The 19,910-nt window shown below is 43.5% G+C and overlaps 2 protein-coding genes across 2 annotated transcripts; both read right to left on the bottom strand.

Moving 5' to 3' along the window:
* Window positions 1-326: 326 nt before the first annotated feature.
* On the bottom strand, window positions 327-11,838 carry lin52 (lin-52 DREAM MuvB core complex component). The gene is made up of 6 exons (XM_076747929.1): window positions 11,817-11,838; window positions 9,809-9,883; window positions 9,676-9,713; window positions 9,488-9,554; window positions 9,261-9,344; window positions 327-769 (listed from the first exon to the last, which is right to left on the bottom strand). Exons 1-6 carry the CDS (start codon window positions 11,833-11,835, stop codon window positions 714-716), a joined length of 339 nt encoding a protein of 112 aa, XP_076604044.1. The 5' UTR covers window positions 11,836-11,838; the 3' UTR covers window positions 327-713.
* A 724-nt stretch (window positions 11,839-12,562) lies between these two features.
* On the bottom strand, window positions 12,563-19,651 carry pomt2 (protein-O-mannosyltransferase 2). Its single transcript, XM_076749400.1, has 21 exons — window positions 18,798-19,651; window positions 18,610-18,694; window positions 18,421-18,525; window positions 18,195-18,303; window positions 17,854-17,962; window positions 17,344-17,503; window positions 17,150-17,256; window positions 16,954-17,036; window positions 16,607-16,716; window positions 16,434-16,500; window positions 16,284-16,344; window positions 16,088-16,166; window positions 15,810-15,961; window positions 15,628-15,719; window positions 15,452-15,528; window positions 15,294-15,365; window positions 15,138-15,197; window positions 14,952-15,057; window positions 14,717-14,857; window positions 13,942-14,053; window positions 12,563-13,257 (listed from the first exon to the last, which is right to left on the bottom strand). Exons 1-21 carry the CDS (start codon window positions 19,094-19,096, stop codon window positions 13,152-13,154), a joined length of 2,292 nt encoding a protein of 763 aa, XP_076605515.1. The 5' UTR covers window positions 19,097-19,651; the 3' UTR covers window positions 12,563-13,151.
* Between the last annotated feature and the right edge of the window lie 259 nt (window positions 19,652-19,910).

Genomic DNA, 19,910 nt, shown 5'->3' with positions numbered 1-19,910 from the left:
TAGTAATTATGTCAACTCTCATTAAAGGCGATGACAATGAGCAATATTATTTTTACGCAATGTTTTGTGTAGGGGACCCTGCTTCCAATGCTCATTAAATGGAAAACATGCCCTGGTAGCCGGGAAAGCACTCTCATGTCGGAGCTCCTTACATGTCCACAGCCACAGAGGTGCTGCACTTTGTGGAATGAGAGGCATGAAGTTATTGCCCTGATTAAAAGTTGAACAGTCTCCGAAAACTGTTGCATCACCAGAGCTAGCCGCTTCGACTGGAAACCTAATTATTCAAGGGGGTTTTGAATAAAAGGCAATCACCTTTTTGTTTTAAAACTTTATTATACAACTTCACAATTTGCAAAAAATGTAAATCATGTTTAAAATAGAAATGAGAATAAATAGGGAACATTTAATCAGAGCAGGTCTACAAGCTACAGAAAAATTCAGTGAGGAAGTAATAAATCATTTGAAGTTTCCATAAATGTAAAGGCATCTATCTATAGGAGGACAACAGATGCACCGAGGACCTCAGTGTGAGTGTGTGTGTGTGTGTGTGTGTGTGTGAGCATTCTGCTTCAATTTACGGTTTGAGTGCAAAGTCTTTGAACGTTGTTGTGAAGGTCTGAACATGTTCAGATCATATTGGTAAAGGCATAGATCAGATTCACCTTGCAGTCCCACATGTCCTGTTGTGTATGTGTGGGGGGGGGGGGGAGTCACTTCTTGGGCCTCTCCAAGATGTTGAGAAACTTGCCCCTGGTCATTTCTCTGGCTGGAAAACAAGAAGACACAACATCACATGTACAAGATAAACCATAGCACAGGCTAAAGGACCAGATTTTTTATTCCTACGCCTGACTCTAGTTTGCTTCACACCTTTGATAAGTTGGTAAAATAAAAATAAAAAGAAGTCTTGCACAACATTTGCCTGCAGCTCAAACCACCTCAGAGTGTTGTTTAGTAATGCAAAGCATGTATTTAATATCTGTAGTGTCACACTGGGAGGTAATTTATACAAACATCTGTTCATTCAGGACATGGAAAGCAACATAAAATGGAGATGTAGCTACCAGAGTCTTATGATTTGCTTGGTTGCCGTCTCTGAGGTACAAGTTCAGTACATGCGAGTGTGTGTTCATGTGTCTGCAATCCACCAAGATGAGAGAGAACAAAGCAAAATGTCTCCATTAGCCTCAACTCAACGTGATGATGGAATAAGGGCGCGTCAAGTTACAAATGACGAACAAAATAAGAATAAGGGAACCACTTTAAAGGCAAAGGAGCAATATTCATGTAAGAAGTACATAAATCACAGCAATTACCCCTTTAGGCCAGTGGTTTACCCACGAAGGGGTCGCAAAAGAAATCTGAGGGGTCAGGAGATGTTTGATAAAATAGGAGACAATGCAGAACCAACTGTGCTTCCTTGGCTTTTTCATTACAATCAAATGCTATAATATCCATAGACTTTTCCCCATAGACCATATTACAAACCCCTGTGAATGAACGTACCAACAATTCTGCTGTAATTGCAATTACATAATTGGCATTATGGTATTGAATGCTCAGATTTCCCAGCTCTCATCACTCTCTCACACCCTGTAGAGTTCCAGTGGCATCTGTGATGCAAGTAAAACACATTATTAAAATGGTTAAAGGCCCAAAACACCGACATGTCTGGGTGGGATCCAGTGAACTAGGTTCTGCGGCGTTAACTCTGTGTCTAGACAGTCCTACAATAGAACTGTCCCTGCTCAAGGCCCGCTGTGGAACAGGTCTTCACTGGGAGAGCAATCACTGCAGAGGCTTTTCTGTCACAGACAAACCCTTGTGTTACTATGGAGACTGTAGGGACTTGTCTGCAGCATCATCATAAACCCTGCACAGGTGCCATACAGGTACAGCAATTACTCTTTGTTAAAGATAAGAAGAGGATCAGGCTCCCGGCTCCGCTGCAGGTTTATGAGCTGCAAAGATCACCCTGAGCGGCTCCGTTCAGTCTCTAACTAACCTTGTACATCACACAAATATGAGAGCACAGAGCAGCAGACAGAGGACGGATTTCAAACAGGCGTTTAGCACAAAGTCATCCACCTTCATGATGCCTGCACGTGATCAGGATCTGTGCTCTGGTGTGAGGGGCCCCGCCTCCCCCAGCCCACGGCGGCTAATGAAAAATCCGGGCCAGTTAGTAATTTAGATGAGTTGCCCAGTGTGGAACGATAATGGTGCATCTGGGCGTGGGGGCCACGTCACCTTGAGGTGTCCCTCATTAGGTTAAAGATGATGCTAATTGGAATGGGATGGATTCATTTTGCACTTTGCTGTCTCTTCAAATCACCCTAAACAAAGTCATCAAGGCACCCCTGGACATGCAGAGGGTGCTTTAGATTGAAATCAAGCCATCAAAATTAGGCGAGGGAAAGCAATTACATTGGGATGACCCTAAAGCCGCAAGTACCTCGATGTCACTTTCTTATTAGAAGCAGTTACACTGGGAACGGTAAAAGGAAGCAGTTAATATTTTGGATTTTTAATGTGTCATGCTTCTCCCCCTCGCTCTCTTGTTATCGCTTTCTCCATCTCTTGATGAGGCCAAACTGTAAAACAGATCAAGGATGGCTGTGCCACTCCTCCCGAGACCCCTCGCCCCACTGAACGTCTCATTAATTACGGCGCAGATCAGCCTCCCCCAACTCAGATAGAAATATCATTGATACCATCACATTAAAGACCCCATTAAACATAAATCAGTGCTCAATTTATGATGTGTGGCTCTCTTTTTATAAAAAGGAAGTATGGGGGAAAAGTGTTGTGATTGGCAAGGTGAAGGTGGGCTCCGTGTTGGTGAGGAGCCCAACCAAAACTCAAACCTCAGCAGGTTATCGCAGTGTATTAAAGGTTGGAAAGAACGCAAGACGAACTCGAACTAACGCCGTAAGCAGCGGGATCATTGAAGGCTCTGCACCTGTAAACTGTAAAGATCCTCAAATTAATGCATGAAACAAACATGAACGGCTTGTTTTTTTTCCTTTTGTTAGAGGTTTGACCGACGCTCTTCTTCTGCAATGGTTTAATGGCACCCGACTTGAGAATTATTGCCACCAGTTGTTTATCTCGATTCGCCCGATTCCTAATGTTTGCATAACAGTCCAAGATGGAAACATGCATTGATTCTCTTCAGCTGATTATCTGCAAATTCTTTCATAATTTGTGCTACATTTGGATGGAAGCTTGGCTACTGTCAGCATGCAAAACCAGAACCTTGAAACTGAAGCTGCTAAATGGAATTCAGCCACAGTTAACTTATTATTGACACTTGGAGCGGAGGCTGCTGCACCACTTTGTGACAGTGCTTTACGTTATTTCATCAAATCTATAGTTATTTTTGTCACCAGTGATTGTACATTTTTGTAAAACCTACATAAACAGAAGAGGTTAGAAAGTCTCAAACCACACACACACACACACACACACACACACACACAAGCTTTGTCATACAACAGGGGAGATCAATACTGATTAGGGGGACTTAGAGATTTGTTTAGTTGATTAGAAAGGTCAATTACTAATTTTGCACTAAGTTAATCAGCATCTTGTTACGACTGCCATCCATACTAAATAACACCGTATGGATTCTGTGAGCCATCTCCTTGCCCTGTTGATTTGTTGCTATCTAATTATCATTTAGCCTGAACTGGTGTGAGATTCCATCACAGTCAAGGAGCAGTTCAGTGAACACGGCCACATCGTACTGGATATAATCATTTTATCCATATTAGATATTCTACCATGCTTGACTGCAATCCATTTTTATCTAAGCAATTTGAAGTCAGCTTCATCCATAAATAGACACAACATGTAAACAAACAGGGCTTAGCCAGGTTATGATCAGATTGGGGGCTGAGGACATGTTGGCAGTGTGGAGCAGAGGAAGCCTGCTGAAGGCTCCTCTGCCCCCCCAGTTCCCACATCAGCCCACTAATCCTCTGGCTGCAGATTCAGGCCTGATTACTGCTGTTAAGGTTGCAACAATGGGGATTGACCTATATCTGCAAGCAGCTAAATATGCCCTGAGGCTATTTAAAATGCTGCCCTTTTCCACAATTATGCAGCAGTGACTAAAACTACACTGTAGGAAAATCTGCAGCGCAACCTGAATGTTTCTGCAATTTATCTTTTCTGCACGGGCAAATCATTTTGATTTGGAAAATCCCAGGTGGCTCAAATGTAAATGCGGAGGAAATGCGGCAGTGTAACATCTTACTTTCCCCTCGTTTACGGTGAGTGATCTGGGTGTCATTGTCACAGCCCACTCCCAGCCCCCACCACCACTCCCCTGTGTATAAAATGAGAGTAATCATCACTTGGCACCCCCGCAGCCCCCCGTCTCGATGGCACGCTCCCGGTGAGCCGCTGGACCCCTGTTAGCTCCAAAGACAGATGACCACCTGGGTTAACTGGAGTCCTGGACCCCGGCCCCGACTGCCCCAATTCACTTTCATTAAGAGTTAAGAGGACTTATCTGACCCTCACTGCCCATCTCAGAGCGCTGCTCAGCTATTACGGCCTGTAAGCTTTATTTAATGGATTTAACATCCTCTTTCACTGCCCTCCTCCCCGGGGACAAGGGAGACACAGAGGAGATGAAACACACAAACACACAAGCAAAGAAACACTTATAGGCACACACATTCGGCGTACACCCCCCCGAGCACCTCCCCGTCCTGCAACACATACACATGACGCTCATGTTTGTGTTCAAAATTCAATTACCCACTTATTGATACTTCACAGGGATATTTAAGATGCAGACACGAGCTGTGATTTCCCAGGGGAGCCACTGGTTCCTCTTTATGTCCCAACCGAGAGGGCCCACCCCTCCTCTCCTCCTCCTTCTCCGATGCATTTTCGCCTGGCTGACACACACACACATTCACACACCAAAACAAACACATCTGCACCTCCCAACCCCTGCCCCTGCCTATGCCTGTTCAAGAGGTGTCCTTATTAATAGGCAATCAGTCAAAAATCATTCATTAAAAAGCCTAAAAGGTTTTACACCCGCGCTATGATTAGCTGGGAAAGAAAATCCAATGAATTCCTAATGCCTTTATGGAAATGAGGTGTCATTTCCGATCTGCTCAGGGAGGCGGCAGGCAGGCAGAACTGAGGAGCGGTGTGTGAGTGTGAGTGTGTGCATTAAGCTCTGCCTGCCTCTGTTTTCACACAGCTCCGACAGTGATCCTGCTTAAGATATGGACAGGCTCCATCAGATGCAGCTGCAACCTGCTACACCAAGGAAGGAATGACCACTCGTGTCATTCTGTTGCAGATAATGAGCGGAGCTGCTTAAGATTTTCCAACAGTGCAGCATCACTTTAGCAGCAACACTATTACGAAATAGCACGTCTGATAATTAAAAAGATGGGAGCCAATTTGAGAGAACTAACCTCTCGAGGCCCAAGGTTACTGAATATTCAGATTATAAAAACGGAGCCATCCTAGATCCTTCTTTCACTTTCCTTCCAGCCGAGGTGTCACCTTCAAAAAGGCGCTTCACCACACTGACATTCATTGCAGCTATGAGGCCACGCAGAGAGAGGGGAGAGGTGGAAAGACGAGCACAGAGGAGTAGTAGAGGTGAGGAGGAGGAGGAAGGGTGGTGGCAGTGGGGAGGCATCCCCTGTTCCTCATTCAGCGGCTGTCAGCTCAGCCACTTCATAACCGCCCGCCCCACGGTCAGCCTGCCTGATGGATTGATGGAGGCACATTAGCACCAGTGGGGCCCAGTGAATGCAATCATATTCAGCAGCAGCGTGCTTCTAATAGGCCCGAGATTGATCCCAAGGGTGAGGAGGAGGAGGTGGTGGTGGTGGTGGTGAATGCGGGGGCCCATTAGGAGCTGTCAGGACAGGGCAACCTTCAGTCTCACCTTCACACAGGGAGACGCAACAGGGGTCAGCCTGGGTCTACGCCGGGCGGCATCACAGGTGCTGCATCAGAGACAACAGGTGGTCCTTCACCCAGAATACACTGAGTGACGCTGTTTTTAGCTTGATCTCCACGTTTTTGACCATGTGGTGACGTCACCTGCATGTTTCTGGCTTCAAAAAGTGGTATATTTTTTTAATGTGTTCTGGGTGAAAAGACAAGATGTTGGTACCACTCAAGGTGGCAAAATCCAGCTAACATTTACCAAAAGGTACAGGCAATATTTTAGTATGAGTAACACTTATGAGTGGCAGCTTTGCCACTGTCATCAGCTCAGGAAGCGACTCAGCCATGATAAATTGAACATTTTAAATGCTGGTGTTTATCCTTGTAAGGACTGATTTAAGGACCTTTATTAATGTTTTACTACAATGTGTTTAATTATAAATGGTACATTCTTAGCTTTTATTCAAGCCCTGTCCAGTCATGTCATGTGACACACAGTTCACTTAAACTCTTAATCTTAATTATATACATGTTGTGACAATTTCTGCCTAAATTGTAAACTTCAGACTTTACGCAGGCCTACAGTCATTGTAGTTAGATTGTCAGTAGAAGTTTTGTAATCTTCTGGACTTGGTTTCAGTTTGTTTTCTGTAAAACAAAAATCTAAATTAATGTGTTGAGAGGGGCCGCCCCCTAAAAGTCAATCATTCCAGTGATCTGTAGAGAAGACCCAAAGTCGACGGCCACTTTGTCAGTTGAGTTAACGCAATTTTGTTTTTTAGCTGCATCATTAGGAGCAACAGCACGGCAGGCTGAAAAATTACCACAAAACTCACTGTGGTAGAAGCAGAGGAGGGCAATAGAAAGAGAGGGGAGCGTGACGCCGGACAGCGTGTGGCAGGGGCGTGCGGCTCTGACGCTCTCTGCTTCGGTGATGAGCGTCAGTGAAGTCGGCTGCACTGCTTTGGGACCAGATGGCGGTACAACCTCCTCTACTGCCGTCGACTGTGATTGACTCTTCGGCTGGGAGCGCTATCAGCAGCCCAGCACGAGAGATGCTGGGATTTTATAACTGAACTATGAGCAGGACACATGCTTTCACTTTCTCTGACTGGGCGGAAATCTGATGTTTTCACATCACAGATGATGAAGAAAGGCATTAAAACGTGAGTCTTAGGGGTAAAACATGAGACTCATGCTGGCTGATATTGATTGGCAGGTAGTCTATATGAGGAAAAAAAAAGGAAGAGTCCCATCTTCGAGTCTAGAGTTGAAACCTTTCCTAATTAACGGCATGCCCTAGACATATAAGTGTTAAACGGTATTCAGTAGCCTTGAGCCCACAAGTGTGATAGAGCACCATCACCAACTCCTGCAGTTCGGTGCTCATCCCAAAGGAACACTCAGCTTTCAATTACCTCCAATAACAGCACTTATCAGAGTCCTCAGCTTTCCCCAGAGACTCGGGGCTTGATGCCCGTGCTCAGTGGCCCACGACAGGGGCATTCATCATGGGGTGGAGTAACAGCTGGGGCCTGAGGAAGAGGCACGCGTCAAGCCCCTGTGGGACTTGGCCGGGCCAGCGTCACGCAGCCATCACTGGGGGTGTTGGTGGGAGGTGGGCTGGGGGGAATTACGGATGTGTTACATCCCCCCTCTTCATGTTAGTACATATGTACAAACATGAGGATACAGCAGAATGTGCACCTTGCACAATTTGCAAGAAAAAGCAGAAACCAACACCACTGCTGCTTAGGCATATGAAAATGGTCCTGTAATAACGTTTGGTCCAGGTCTCCTTTCTCACTGCAGCAGGGTGGGTGACTTTTCACTGCTTGATTGTGCTCTGCCCATTAACCAGCTTCCTCTTTAATGGTCCACATGTTGAAGGGGGAGGGGCAGTAAATCCTGTCCCCTGCCCTCGCTCTGCCGTGCCTCTGCGGAGTCTCGTTTACGGGTACTGAAGAGTGCACAAACATGATGAAAAAGTAGCTGAGATTTACAAGGCCTCCCCTGACAGCCAGGAAAAGGAGAAAATTAAACCAGAGAGCATTAAACAGGCACCCATTACAGGCCTGCTCCGACACCAATAATAACCATCATTGTGTCCCGTCATCCCGAGGTACATGACATGATTGCAAAGCCTGCAGGCCTGCATCTGTGACAGCGAACAACTTTTTACCAGCCAGTTTACACGGTTTTCCAGGTCTGGGGAAGTCAGGGAGATTAGATGCTTTTTCAGCAAAAGGAATTTGCGACTTGTGGCTTATGCTAATAAAACACATGCAACACAGTCTGTGGTCTGTGAATATGTAGTTACTCTTATCTAGGCTTTTGTGATTCCTGTGGTCTGTTTATTTGGATATTTGTGCATAACAGTTCAGTCACTCTGGAGTCAACTCCTGAGATAATTAAAAAGTTCCACCTTATGCATCTCTCAAATTTCATGAAAGCCCTTCCAAATTATCAAGTACAGGTTGTCTTTACAGAGTTTTACAAAGCGGTGCGCTCATTACAAGCAGACCGCAGTGCAACATCTCAACTGCTCTTTCACCTCACTGTCTATATCCCTGTACTTTGTAAAGGCATGTTGGTTGAATTAAACTGACTTAGGAAGAAAAAAATCAATGTGCATTTATTCATATATGTCACCGCAGTAAGAGGGGTCCTATACCACAATTCTTTATTGCTTATGTGCCTTTTCACTGGAAAAATAAAAACCCATTTTTCTCTTTGGAAAATATGAGCACTTAGCTACATCTCTCTAATCCACACTCCATAAGGATTATGACAATGGAGGCAGTGGGGAATGGATTAAAAACTAGATTTTGCATCCATCAAATGCTTGAGCACTTGTTGTATGGGCTCTTGCGGGCATGCCCTTGTTTCTTTACCATTTTCCAAATTAACACCACTGACCTCAAACATTTGACCTAAATTAAGACCTCAGAGTCAATTTATCGCTGATGTCTGATAGGTGTGTGACTCTGAATGTCTCAAGTTTTGATTTCAACATCATTCATTCTCTCTTTTGATAAAAACGCATATGTGCAGTCAGACTGTTTGGATTCTGAATGAGCGCACAAGGATGCTGTGAAATCCACTGGGTCAACACGGAAAGGCTGTGAGCACCATCTAGTGGTACCATGAGACTATGTTGCCCGTGTGTTTGCTTTCCTGTCACTTAGCTTTTTAATCAGGTTTTATCAGAAGAGGCAACAAACAGACACCCTTTGAAATCAATTATATCAACACCTCTGCACCTGTTTCACAAATTCAGTCTGTGGTGAACACTGTGTGGTTTGTGCTGTTCGTGTACTCACACTCCTCTAATCCCAGCTGGAAAGCGAGGTTCTGAAGTGCTTTGACCTTCTCCATCAGGTTGGCGGTGGTCAGACTCCCGAGCTCTACACACAGTTAACAGCGACCATCATGAAAACTCTTCGTGACGTGTAACTTTGAGCAGTTTCAGCAGAATGTTTGATGACATGTTGTTTCCGTCCACAGTCTTGTTGCAGGTGGGCAGAAAATGTGACAAACGAACACTTACCTTTCAACATTTCAATGTCCTCACTCTCTAATTCAGCCATCCACTTGGGGGGTGAATTCGTGATGGGCTGTGATGTAATACACAACAAAGGTCTCAGTACACAACTCGTGACAGATTTATAGATCAGGCATATATATATTACAGTGTGTGGAAGCTACTTAATTATCCAGTTTGTCAATCAAACTCACATTTTTACAAGATGCAGCAAATTCTGCAACTCCAGGCACTGTATGAGAGATCACAGGAGAATCAAGATTCTAACGACATAAAACACATTTCAAGAGTGAGTAAGAAGTGGAGAGCGGGGAGGATTAAACTTACACTGCTCCGGCCACAGGTCTGGTGATGCTCGGTCCAGCTTCTCAAAACTCAGCAAAGAGGACTCAAAATCATCACCTGTCACGACACGGAAAGCATTTTGGATGTTTAACATTTCATTCATTTTCATTTCATTTCATTTATCCATTGTCTGAGTGGCGGCTGGCACATCCCCAGTTTGGAAGCAGACAGTACTGACACGGAAGCAAAGCAGTGTACGGCTGTGATCAATGTCAGCAGCAACACGGGTTTGTTTAGCTGCCTAAAAAAGGCCCATCTAAAAAATAACAATCAGTTTAAGTGAACACAATATTTAGAGTATTTTCACCAATCTAACTAGCTTTCCAGAGTCCACAGTCAACATCATTTCATTGCTGCTGTCATGATCGCTCATTTCTACTTTGTTGTGTTTGTTGTCTCTTCCATAAAGCACTGAAAGTCTGACCTAAACAGCTGATCAGCTGATAACAGAGCACACGGCCTGCGTAGGAAGGTGAAGGTCCTACGGTTGAGAAAATGTGGTGGAAAAGGAAAAGGGCTGTGTCACAGGAAGGAAAAACAGTGAAAATGTTCTAAATATAGCTCACACTTAAAATAATATTGAGATTTTTAGGTGAGCCTTTTTTTTTAGGTGGTTAAAACATGTTTTGCTGCTGACCCCATTCACGGCAGTATGTTGCTTTGCTTCTGTGCAAAATCTGAACTATCCCCATGTTTTATCTAGTCATTTGAATATTATCACTGTACAATTTAATCTTCATAAAAATTTAAGTTTAACATGTTAATTACCTCTTGTGACACTGAACTGATTTAACAGTTTCAGTTTGACACCCAAAAATAAAGCAGAGAAGTTAGAGAAAACTCCACTTCAGTCATGAAACAAAGTGAACGTGGAGCAGTTTTTATGAAGAAAATGTTCAGGAGTTACAAAAGTATTCTTCTAAATATACTTAAAGTACCAAAAGTAAAAGCACTCATTATGCAGATTGTGATAATGTTAATGATATTATTGGGTTATGATGCTTACTAATGCATTAATGTGTACATCATTTTAAGGTGCAGCAGCTGAAGGTGGGGTTTATTTTAAATACTTCATGTAATTTATCTGGTGGGTAGCTTGTGAGTTTCTCTGGTGATCAATAAAAATTTATCTTAATCTGCAAGATTGCATCACAATTGAATTGTGGATTATATTCTGTATTATTCACCAGAACCTGCAAAGTAACCTGTAAATAAAGTTATTAAATAAACGAAGTAGAAATATAAGGTGAGATAAAATTGGATCATCAAGTTAAGTACTAGTACCCCAAAATTGTGGTCAAGTACAGTAACGTTACCTGAGTAAATAAACTCAGTTACATTCTACCGCTGGCCTTCATTTATGTATATTCTGCTTTTCTGATTTTATGTAAATCGATTAGTAACCAGGGTTAGACAACTGCATCCTAACAGGGGCATGAAGGCAACACGGGTTAATGTCATATATACAGTACTTCACTGTGAAAACGTGAACTAAAAACCCAATACGAGTATACAGTCTGTAATAAAAACAATACGGTTATGTGCGAGGCAAAGCGTGAGAGACCACCGCCACTAAAACCCATAATGAATCACCATGTTGTGAAACAAACACTGTAACTGTTACTCATAATGTAAATAGAGGTGATTCAGTCTGTGTATAGTACAGCAGTGAGCCTCCGCGGGTAGCTAAGCTTAAAGCTAGCAGCAGCCACAGTTTGAGCTGTGTGGGTCAAACCGGACGGAGGGTCCCAGCTTGCTGTCTGCGGTGTGTCTCTGTACACTGGTTAGACTCAACACTGGGGCTAGTGAAGGCTTTAGCCAACGGAAAAAAACATCTCCAAACAGTAAAAATACAGCGTTCACAAGTGTGCTCCGTCGTCTCTGGGTGTTCGTGTAAGACAGCAACGAGTTCGCTGACGATTTAACGTCCTTAATAATCTCAAATTTACAATTTATACACAGGATAGCAGGGTAAGGAATTAGAATTTACCTCCATTTGGAGACGCCATCTTCAGAATAAACACGTGATAAACGACAACCAATAACAGCAGCCGTCCTTGGAGTTGACGTGTGCGGATGTACTTCACAAACACGCCACCAGGGGGCCCGTTGGTTTACTGGCAGTAACACCAGCATCCAGGTGAGACAGCGTCAAGGTGAAGCCAGAGGTGTAAAAATAGATTTTGTACATTGACATTCACAGCGTAACCGCCTCCTTTGGCTACACGAATGTTAATACAGCAGCAAGTCAAGCAATCTAATCTCCTTTCATGTTTTTTAGCTATTGAATTATGTTTCTATTTTCTGTGGTATATACATACATTCCCTACTCATAAATAATGTAACGGCATCTCAGACAGAATCAGACTGTGAGCAGAAATTTACACTTCCTGCTGGTTTTATTCAGTCACTTAAGTGTGTGTCCATTTTTTGCTTCTGCCCTTCCAGCTGTAACTGACAATGAAAATTGTCATCACTCCCACACTGACAGACCAGTCCAGAATAATTTAAGGATCACAGCTAAGTCAGACCAATCAGAACTGGTCTTATTGCTTATTGGTTTAGACAGCTCTTATGCTGTTTTAAGGTACATAAGAAGAGATAAGTTGGTTAAAGAAAATAGTAATAACAATGCATACTTCATGCAACAGTACAGCAAATACATATATAAAAAAAGGTTTCCTGAAGTAGCTTGTTTCAGGCTTAATTATTGATGGCATGAATATAAGAACAGACTACGAGAATATCATAGTTTATTAATCATACTGAGATGTACATATGACACTGAAAGTAGTGTTATACTGTAAAAACAGAAGCCAGTACTGGACAGTACTAATACAAAAACAACGGGCACTAAGATCAGGACAATCACACACAAAAATACAGTCTCTGCAAAACTGACCAACAGAGAGATGCAGCATTAGAACGTTTCAAATGTATTTTCACTTCCTCCTTTCAGGCACTTCAGCTTATCATTATGACGTACAGTATCCACACATACAAATACAGTATAAGTCCAGTATGTGAGATGTGTTGTGAGTTAAGGCAGCTCGATAAAAGATTAGTTTCCACATCTTTATTTTCAAAAACTCCACAACACTCTGGCATTCATATTGCACTGATTTAGGTCTGTCTTACAAAGTGTTATTTACACATTACAGACGACAACACTTGGAAATGTAAAGACAAATACCTGGACAGGTAGAGATTCAGAGTAGTGTGTACAGTCAGTACCTTAAGAAAACTATGTTTGTGTAAACCCTCTACGACCATAAGAACAGTTTTTATACATCACATTATTATTTTCTTCTGCGTGCAAGGCTGATTAAAATTCCCAGGAGTCCATCCACCTCAGGGCAGCCATGGCGCTGCCCGGCTCGTGTGCCAGGGGACCCGTCATGCCATAGGAGAGAGGATGGAACAGGTAGAAACTGACAGACAGAGAATGATTATTTATAAAAAGTAAAGACAAACAACAGGAGTGTTAAGTGATGTGACAGTTGATGAAGGAATAGGTAAGGAAATGTGTATCCGCTTTCTTGCCAACAGTTACATGAGAAGGTCGCTGCCACTTTCATATCTGTACATTAAACATTAAGCTACAACAACGTTTAACTTAGCTTAAAAACCAGAAGCAGGGGCTAACAGCTAATTTGGCTCTGCTCAACGGTAAAATCAGGAGGCCTATAAGCTAATCAGTTAGCTCACTAATACCTTATCTCAATTGTTACCGATTAAATGGAAACAAAATACAAAGTAACGTGTTAATTAGTGAGCTTTAAATAGTCGGTTTTGGTAGGCTGATTTTTTTCTTTTACCCTTGGACAGCACCCCGCCAGCTGTTTCTCCCTGCTTACAATCTTTGTGCTAAGCTAAGCTAACTGCAGCTCAGACAAATCTTATGTAAAACTATTACTTTAATATCACTTACACTCTTCATCTACACTCACAGCAGACAGAGGGGAGTGCAGATATGTTTTTTGGGGGGCTTTTAAAAGGGTTCAGGTGTATCAGGGGATGTATAATCACAAGAAACCTCATAATATGCAACAGGCATCAAACACAAACTACAATAATGTTTTCCTTCACAGTAATTACTCTGCAGGTCATCTCACCTGTAAAGAACACTCAACAGAAGTACCGTCAGGGCGACTCTCTGCAGCCAATCAGAATAAGGTGGGCGGAGCAGCAGGTCAGCGCTTTCAAACAGAACGTCTAATGTAATTCCTGTGAAAAACAAACAGAATGCTGTAAGCAGGACCCCATGACCAACACCACTGCTTTGTCTGTATCAGGGCTTTTCAAAGTGTGACCCTGTGGGCCCCCCACCAGACAAAACTGATAGATATACACACTCATTCTGCAACATGAACAAGGGTATTATTAAAGACAGTTTGCCACTCCTATTGTTATGATTTAGGCAAATCAAGATGCTACCTGGAATTACAGTTTCTAAAACAAGTAAACAGGGAATGTTAACAGGTAGTATGATGCTGCCTTTGAGTCAGTGAGCTGTAGTTAACATTTTTAAGCAGTATTTGTTTAGATTTAGGTGAAAGTGATGATCAAAAGTATGCAGAATTAGCTATTAGCAGTTCTTGTTTACAATGCACCTGTGGACGTACAGACAAATATCACTGAGTTTCTTTGAAATTGAACAAAACTTAAAAATGTGATGATTCTCAGGCAAGTTCTGAGTTCAGGGTCCAGTGTGGAGGATTTAATGATATCTGGCGGTGAGGTTGTGACTCAGAGAAGAAGTATGACTTTATGTAGTATCTTTGCCTCACACCTCCCCCTCCGCCCTCCCCCTTCGACTCTCCCTCACACTTTCAATAAATCGGGTCTACTGTATAACACAGGTAACCAAAACGCAGTGGGGTTTGGTACCTGTTAGCATGCTGTTGAAGAGCATTGCAGGGAAGTAGTGGTGGTAGTAGAGTACACGGCCCATAGTGAAGAAAGGTGCATAGTGCAGCAGCCAGCCGAGGAGCAGCAGTCCTCCTTCTCTCTTAAGCACACGAGAGTGCTCTGAAAGACAGAGTGAAGAACAAAACAATCACTTGATGTTCAAATCTTCTTTGTAATGATGCTGCAACCATCGCACCACTGCCAACAATCATACCTATTCTTTTTTGGCTCAGTGAGAAACCTCTGTGGAGAGCGACAGACGCGACTGCCACCATGATCAGATAGAGTCCCAAACTGGCCAGATTCATCCACCAGACCACCTGAAAACCAGTGTTTAATCATCAGCGCATTGATGTACTTCGGTCAGACGAGAGTAGCAAAAGGATAAATGAAGACTTACAGGGTTCCCCAGCAGGTAAACACGATAATCTGTGTCATTCACTCCAGAAAACCTCAATCCCTTCAGACAAACGAACCATTCACAGTTAAAAGCAGTTATGCATTTAATCTGAATTTTTACAAAAATGAACTTTATCCTGTAGATCATTCAATCCACCTGGTAGCTGATGGGCCAGTGCCAGGGTTTTGACTTCATCTCATAGTCTTTGGGTTTCAAGCCACTGTTCCCCTAAAAAGACATTACTTGTGTCAATAAATGCTCTCTGATGTAACACGTTCTCTGAGCACAGATGGACTTTTCTCATCGTTTCTTACTCTTAACATAACGATGTGGGACTCCAGCAAGATCTCCAGAAAATGGGGCTTCAGCACAGACAAACTAATGTTGGGCACTGCCAGAACACACAAGAGGAAACACGTTGGTTAGCGTCTGACATCATGTCATACCAAAAAAAAACAAAACAGGAGAGCAGGGAGTGTATTTATCGTACATTTGGGATTAATATGATCTTCGATGTTCCACTGAGAGCTTGGAGTCTCCTTCAGGTAGGGACTGCAGGTCACCTCCACCTGTTCCCAGCCCCTGAACACAAACAAAACTTTCTGTCAATACACACAATCAACCTTGAACAGAAGAGGAGGTGAAGTCAGAGCAGAGGAGACCAGTTTTTACCACTTTGGGAGAGTCTTGCCGGAGGAGTAAAGCACACAACCGGTGGCTCGGTGCAGAAATCGCACTTTGCTACGCAGCACCTTCACCAGGTCACCCTTCCGGCCTCCACACACCTCCACCTGCCACAGGTCGTTGGTGTCGCCTGTGCCATTCTAAGAACATGTAAAAGGTGGAGATGTGACATAGAGTCTATTATATTATTAACGCTGAAGATGGCAAGGAAAGCTCAGCAGTGAAGGGTTCCTTTGAGTGCGGCTTTATGTAGCGGACCCACTCACGATGCCATAGCCTGTGACCTGGAAGTGTTTCTTGGTCAGAGGGGCCTCGTGGAGGTGACTGTGAAGGTTACGGGTTGTTCTGAAAGGACAAGGAAAAGTTACATGATTAAAACACGGACATGCACTGAATCATTTAATCATTAAATAATGTTTTTTTTTTTTTCATTTCACTGCTCTGTGGAGTCGTGATGCTCACTCTTTGTGCTCCAGGCGAATGATGTCCCCATGACGAACCAGATCAGGCGTCCCAGATCGAGCTGCAAAGAGATTAATAGATTATCAGTAAGACGCTCATATATTAGTTTCTTATGACGTCTGCTGGTATTTCTCAACCCCATGGTCTCACATTCATTATCACCCTGCCTGTGAACGAGCCACAGGTTGTTGTAGTCCTTATGGAGATAGGCTGTCACCTGTCAGGAAACAGGAGGGAAAATACTTGATATAGAATAAATAACAGATATCAGCATATTTACTATTGTTTGAGAACGCTTCACACTTAGCTCTCTGTAGCCTGACCTGCTGCTGCTTTGCTCCCACTCCCTCCGGATATAAGTGCCAATGAGAGTGCAAATAGCCTCCAGCGATACGGAGGTTTTTTACTGTAATGGTGGACCCATATGCCAAGTCTGCATCAGAAGAACAACTAGATATTGCCTCACATCATTAAAAAACAAGATAAACAATAACACAAACCTATTATACTGCAGGACCCCTGATATGTCACTTTGTGAAGACATGACTCATTCATACTAAGGTAATAGTTACATTTCTCATTGACCTCCTTTTCCATTTTCATATTAGTATCTCAGTAAACACAACTGCAGCATCATGTGGTTTTAGTCACATGTATGTTTGGGACTTACACTCCGGCATGGACGCATTGTGCAGGTTGTTCCCGATGAGACGGGACTGAAAGGCTGAGCTGAAGAAACCATCTCCCGGTCCACTGGTGAGAAAAGAGGATCATTATTACTCAGACAAAGAATCGGCGTCATCACGCAGTATTCTATGAGAGGAGCAGCAATGACGCTGTATCCACAACATAACAACGAGACACACCTTTTGTTCAACACAACAAAGTGGACTGCAAATATTGTAACGTAGAGGAAGAGCGGAAGCAGGATAAGTCCAACAGCCCGAGCCAGGAAGTGCTTGGCAATGTCCACCTGGGGCCAGAAAATAAGGTCAAACCTCCCGCATTACTCATCAACACCATCAGTTACCAGCACCATTAAATATATGCTGCTGTTTACCAGTGACAGGCTCAGGTCTCCCAGAAGTCTCCACAGGTCCCAGACTGTGTTCAGTCCCACCAGCAGGATGACAAACAGACCCACAAACTTCACCCCCAATGCCCCAGCAAGGTTCACACCTGTCAGTACCAACCAGAGCCACCAGGAGGCGGTAAAGGGTCTGTAAGAAACAGCAAGCAAGAAGACTCAAATGAGTGTGTTGCTTCAAAAGTTCCAGTTCATGCTATGCCTGTATACCACCTATTAAACCTTCTGACAAAGCAAGATTTGTTCCTGTTGGAACATTTTCTTATCATATGGATTAATCTTTTCTAGTGATCAGTTTCTCATTTAGTCACAAAACCAAGACAGACACTAGAGTCCAAAACGAGGCCTTAAAACTATTTATTCTGTCAGAAAAATAGCAGCAACCAACCAACTAATTAATTAATCAATCCACTAACCGTTTCACTGCTGCATTACATGGGACAATGTAGAAGAACTCAAATAACAGCTCTAGCAGTGTCCTACCTGTATTTCTGCTGCTTGAACTTGACCATGCTCAGCACTGCTGCCATGATGAAGAACATAAGTATGGGGTCCAGCAGGATGTACTGGGAAATGGTGATACAGCCGGTGTCTGTCAGGAGGGCGAGATTAAGTAAAAAATGTATTCTCCCTATTGCAGCATGATAAATGACCCGATGCTCTGAATGATCTGACACTGCCCTTACATATCAAAAGCACCGCAAGTAAGATCAGCAAAAGACACAAAAGCCATTTTGAACAGCTGCTTCTCCACTCCAAAAATCTGTATGTGTATTTATGTTTTTGAGTTGTCAGCCTTTTTAAAGAATTAAATGACTACTCACCAAATATGAGGAGGGTGGCAGAGATGAGAGCAGCAGTGTGAGACTGAGACAGCTCCAGTACTATGAGGTAGGCGAAGACGGGGAGAAAGGAGCCCAACACGGCACAAAACTGGAAGGCAAGAGGCAGGACGGACACATCAGCAGCTCAACATGTCTGTGAGTGTATGTATTCGAAGTGCATGGTTAATGACAAGTGTAGGTTTTCTAGTGCGGGAAAGTGGCCTACTCCTCTCATTCCCCAGTAGTTGTGGTGTTCATATTTATCTCCCGGCCTTATGAAAGGAAAGGTTCCATCATAACCGGTCATGTAACCGGCGAGGCCTATCAGCATCTGCAACAGAGAAGAGAGGATCAGCGCTCATGGCAGAGAGGTTTCCCTGAAGACACTTATTACTCTGATGGTCTGCTGTCTCACTTTTCCAAGAGGAGGGTGGACATCAAAGAAGAAGGTCCTGTTGATGTAGTAGCTTCCCATCTTCCCAAAGTGCGTCTCATCCCAGCTGCAACACCATGAGTGTACATTTAAAGAAAGAAAAAAAAAAGGGCACACTCCGGATGCACAAAGCCTGCAGACATGCACATACACAGAGCAGTGTTACTCACCACACATGGGGGGGCTCTGTGATCTTGTAGAGGCGTGTGGACAGAGACAGACCCAGCACCAACAGCAGCAGTACCCTGCTTGGGGGCTCATTACTGACATTCCCTTTGGAAAACTGAGCACATGTCCCATTTGAGGACTGGGTGTCACCTCCTAATGAGTGTCCGGCAGTTTGACTGTTTCTGTCCTTTGACAAAGGAGTGAGTGAAGTCTTTTCTGAGGTGGGACAAATCTTTCTGTGTCGCAGGGTTGAGGGGTCCCCTGTTTTGTTCCATTGTGTTGTGCATTTTTCTTTTGCCATTAGGAGATAAACCTGTAATAAAATGACCAGACCCCCTCTTCCAAGACAGGTAAGTCCGATGTTTTGGTAACACTACCTTATCATATAATAAAAAGAGCTGGTTAATGAGTGATAACCGGATGATGGGTCTGTGCCACCTGGGACAAATAACTACATTTAGCATTAACAAACTTAGCACAAAGTAGCTGCTCTTAACACTGTATGCCAAAACAGGCGATGCTGACAGTGAACGTCACACCGTTCCCACTGAAATGATCAGACATAGTATGTGTGCCACTGCTGCCGAGCTATCAAGACATTTTCATCAATAACGTACTTATCCCAGCTTATCGTCGCTTGCTGCTTTCTAACAGAGTATCCACTCGTCCAATGGCGTCATTCCAAACAATGGCAGCTGACAAACTACAAATGGTCTCTGTCGCCTCAAATTTCTGTATTATTATTCAAACATGTACATTAGCAACACAGCGAGAGCATGAGAGCTTGCAGCAGCTCTTTACGCATCCATAGTCGCAGCTCGTGACAACCGAACACGTACGGAACGATGTGGGTTCTGGGAGGTGTATTCCGCTGTGTTATTCATGTGGGCACGCCGTGGCAGGATAAACACAATTTCCCAGAATCCTTCTGGAATATATCCTCGTTCCCGGTTAACCAATGAGGAAACGATATGGAAAAGCTGGAAAGGCGGAATCTGTGATGTGCTGTTCTATTTAGCCACTAGAGGGAGATATAGTATAAGGAATCATTTAATGCTGTCTCTTTCTTTCTTTCTTTCTTTCTTTCTTTCTTTCTTTCTTTCTTTCTTTCTCTT

This window comes from Chaetodon auriga, chromosome 14, assembly GCF_051107435.1.
Source record: "Chaetodon auriga isolate fChaAug3 chromosome 14, fChaAug3.hap1, whole genome shotgun sequence".
NCBI classification, from domain to species: Eukaryota; Metazoa; Chordata; class Actinopteri; order Chaetodontiformes; family Chaetodontidae; genus Chaetodon; species Chaetodon auriga.
Note: the sequence above shows the minus strand (reverse complement) of the source record. Positions and strands in the feature narration are given on the sequence as shown.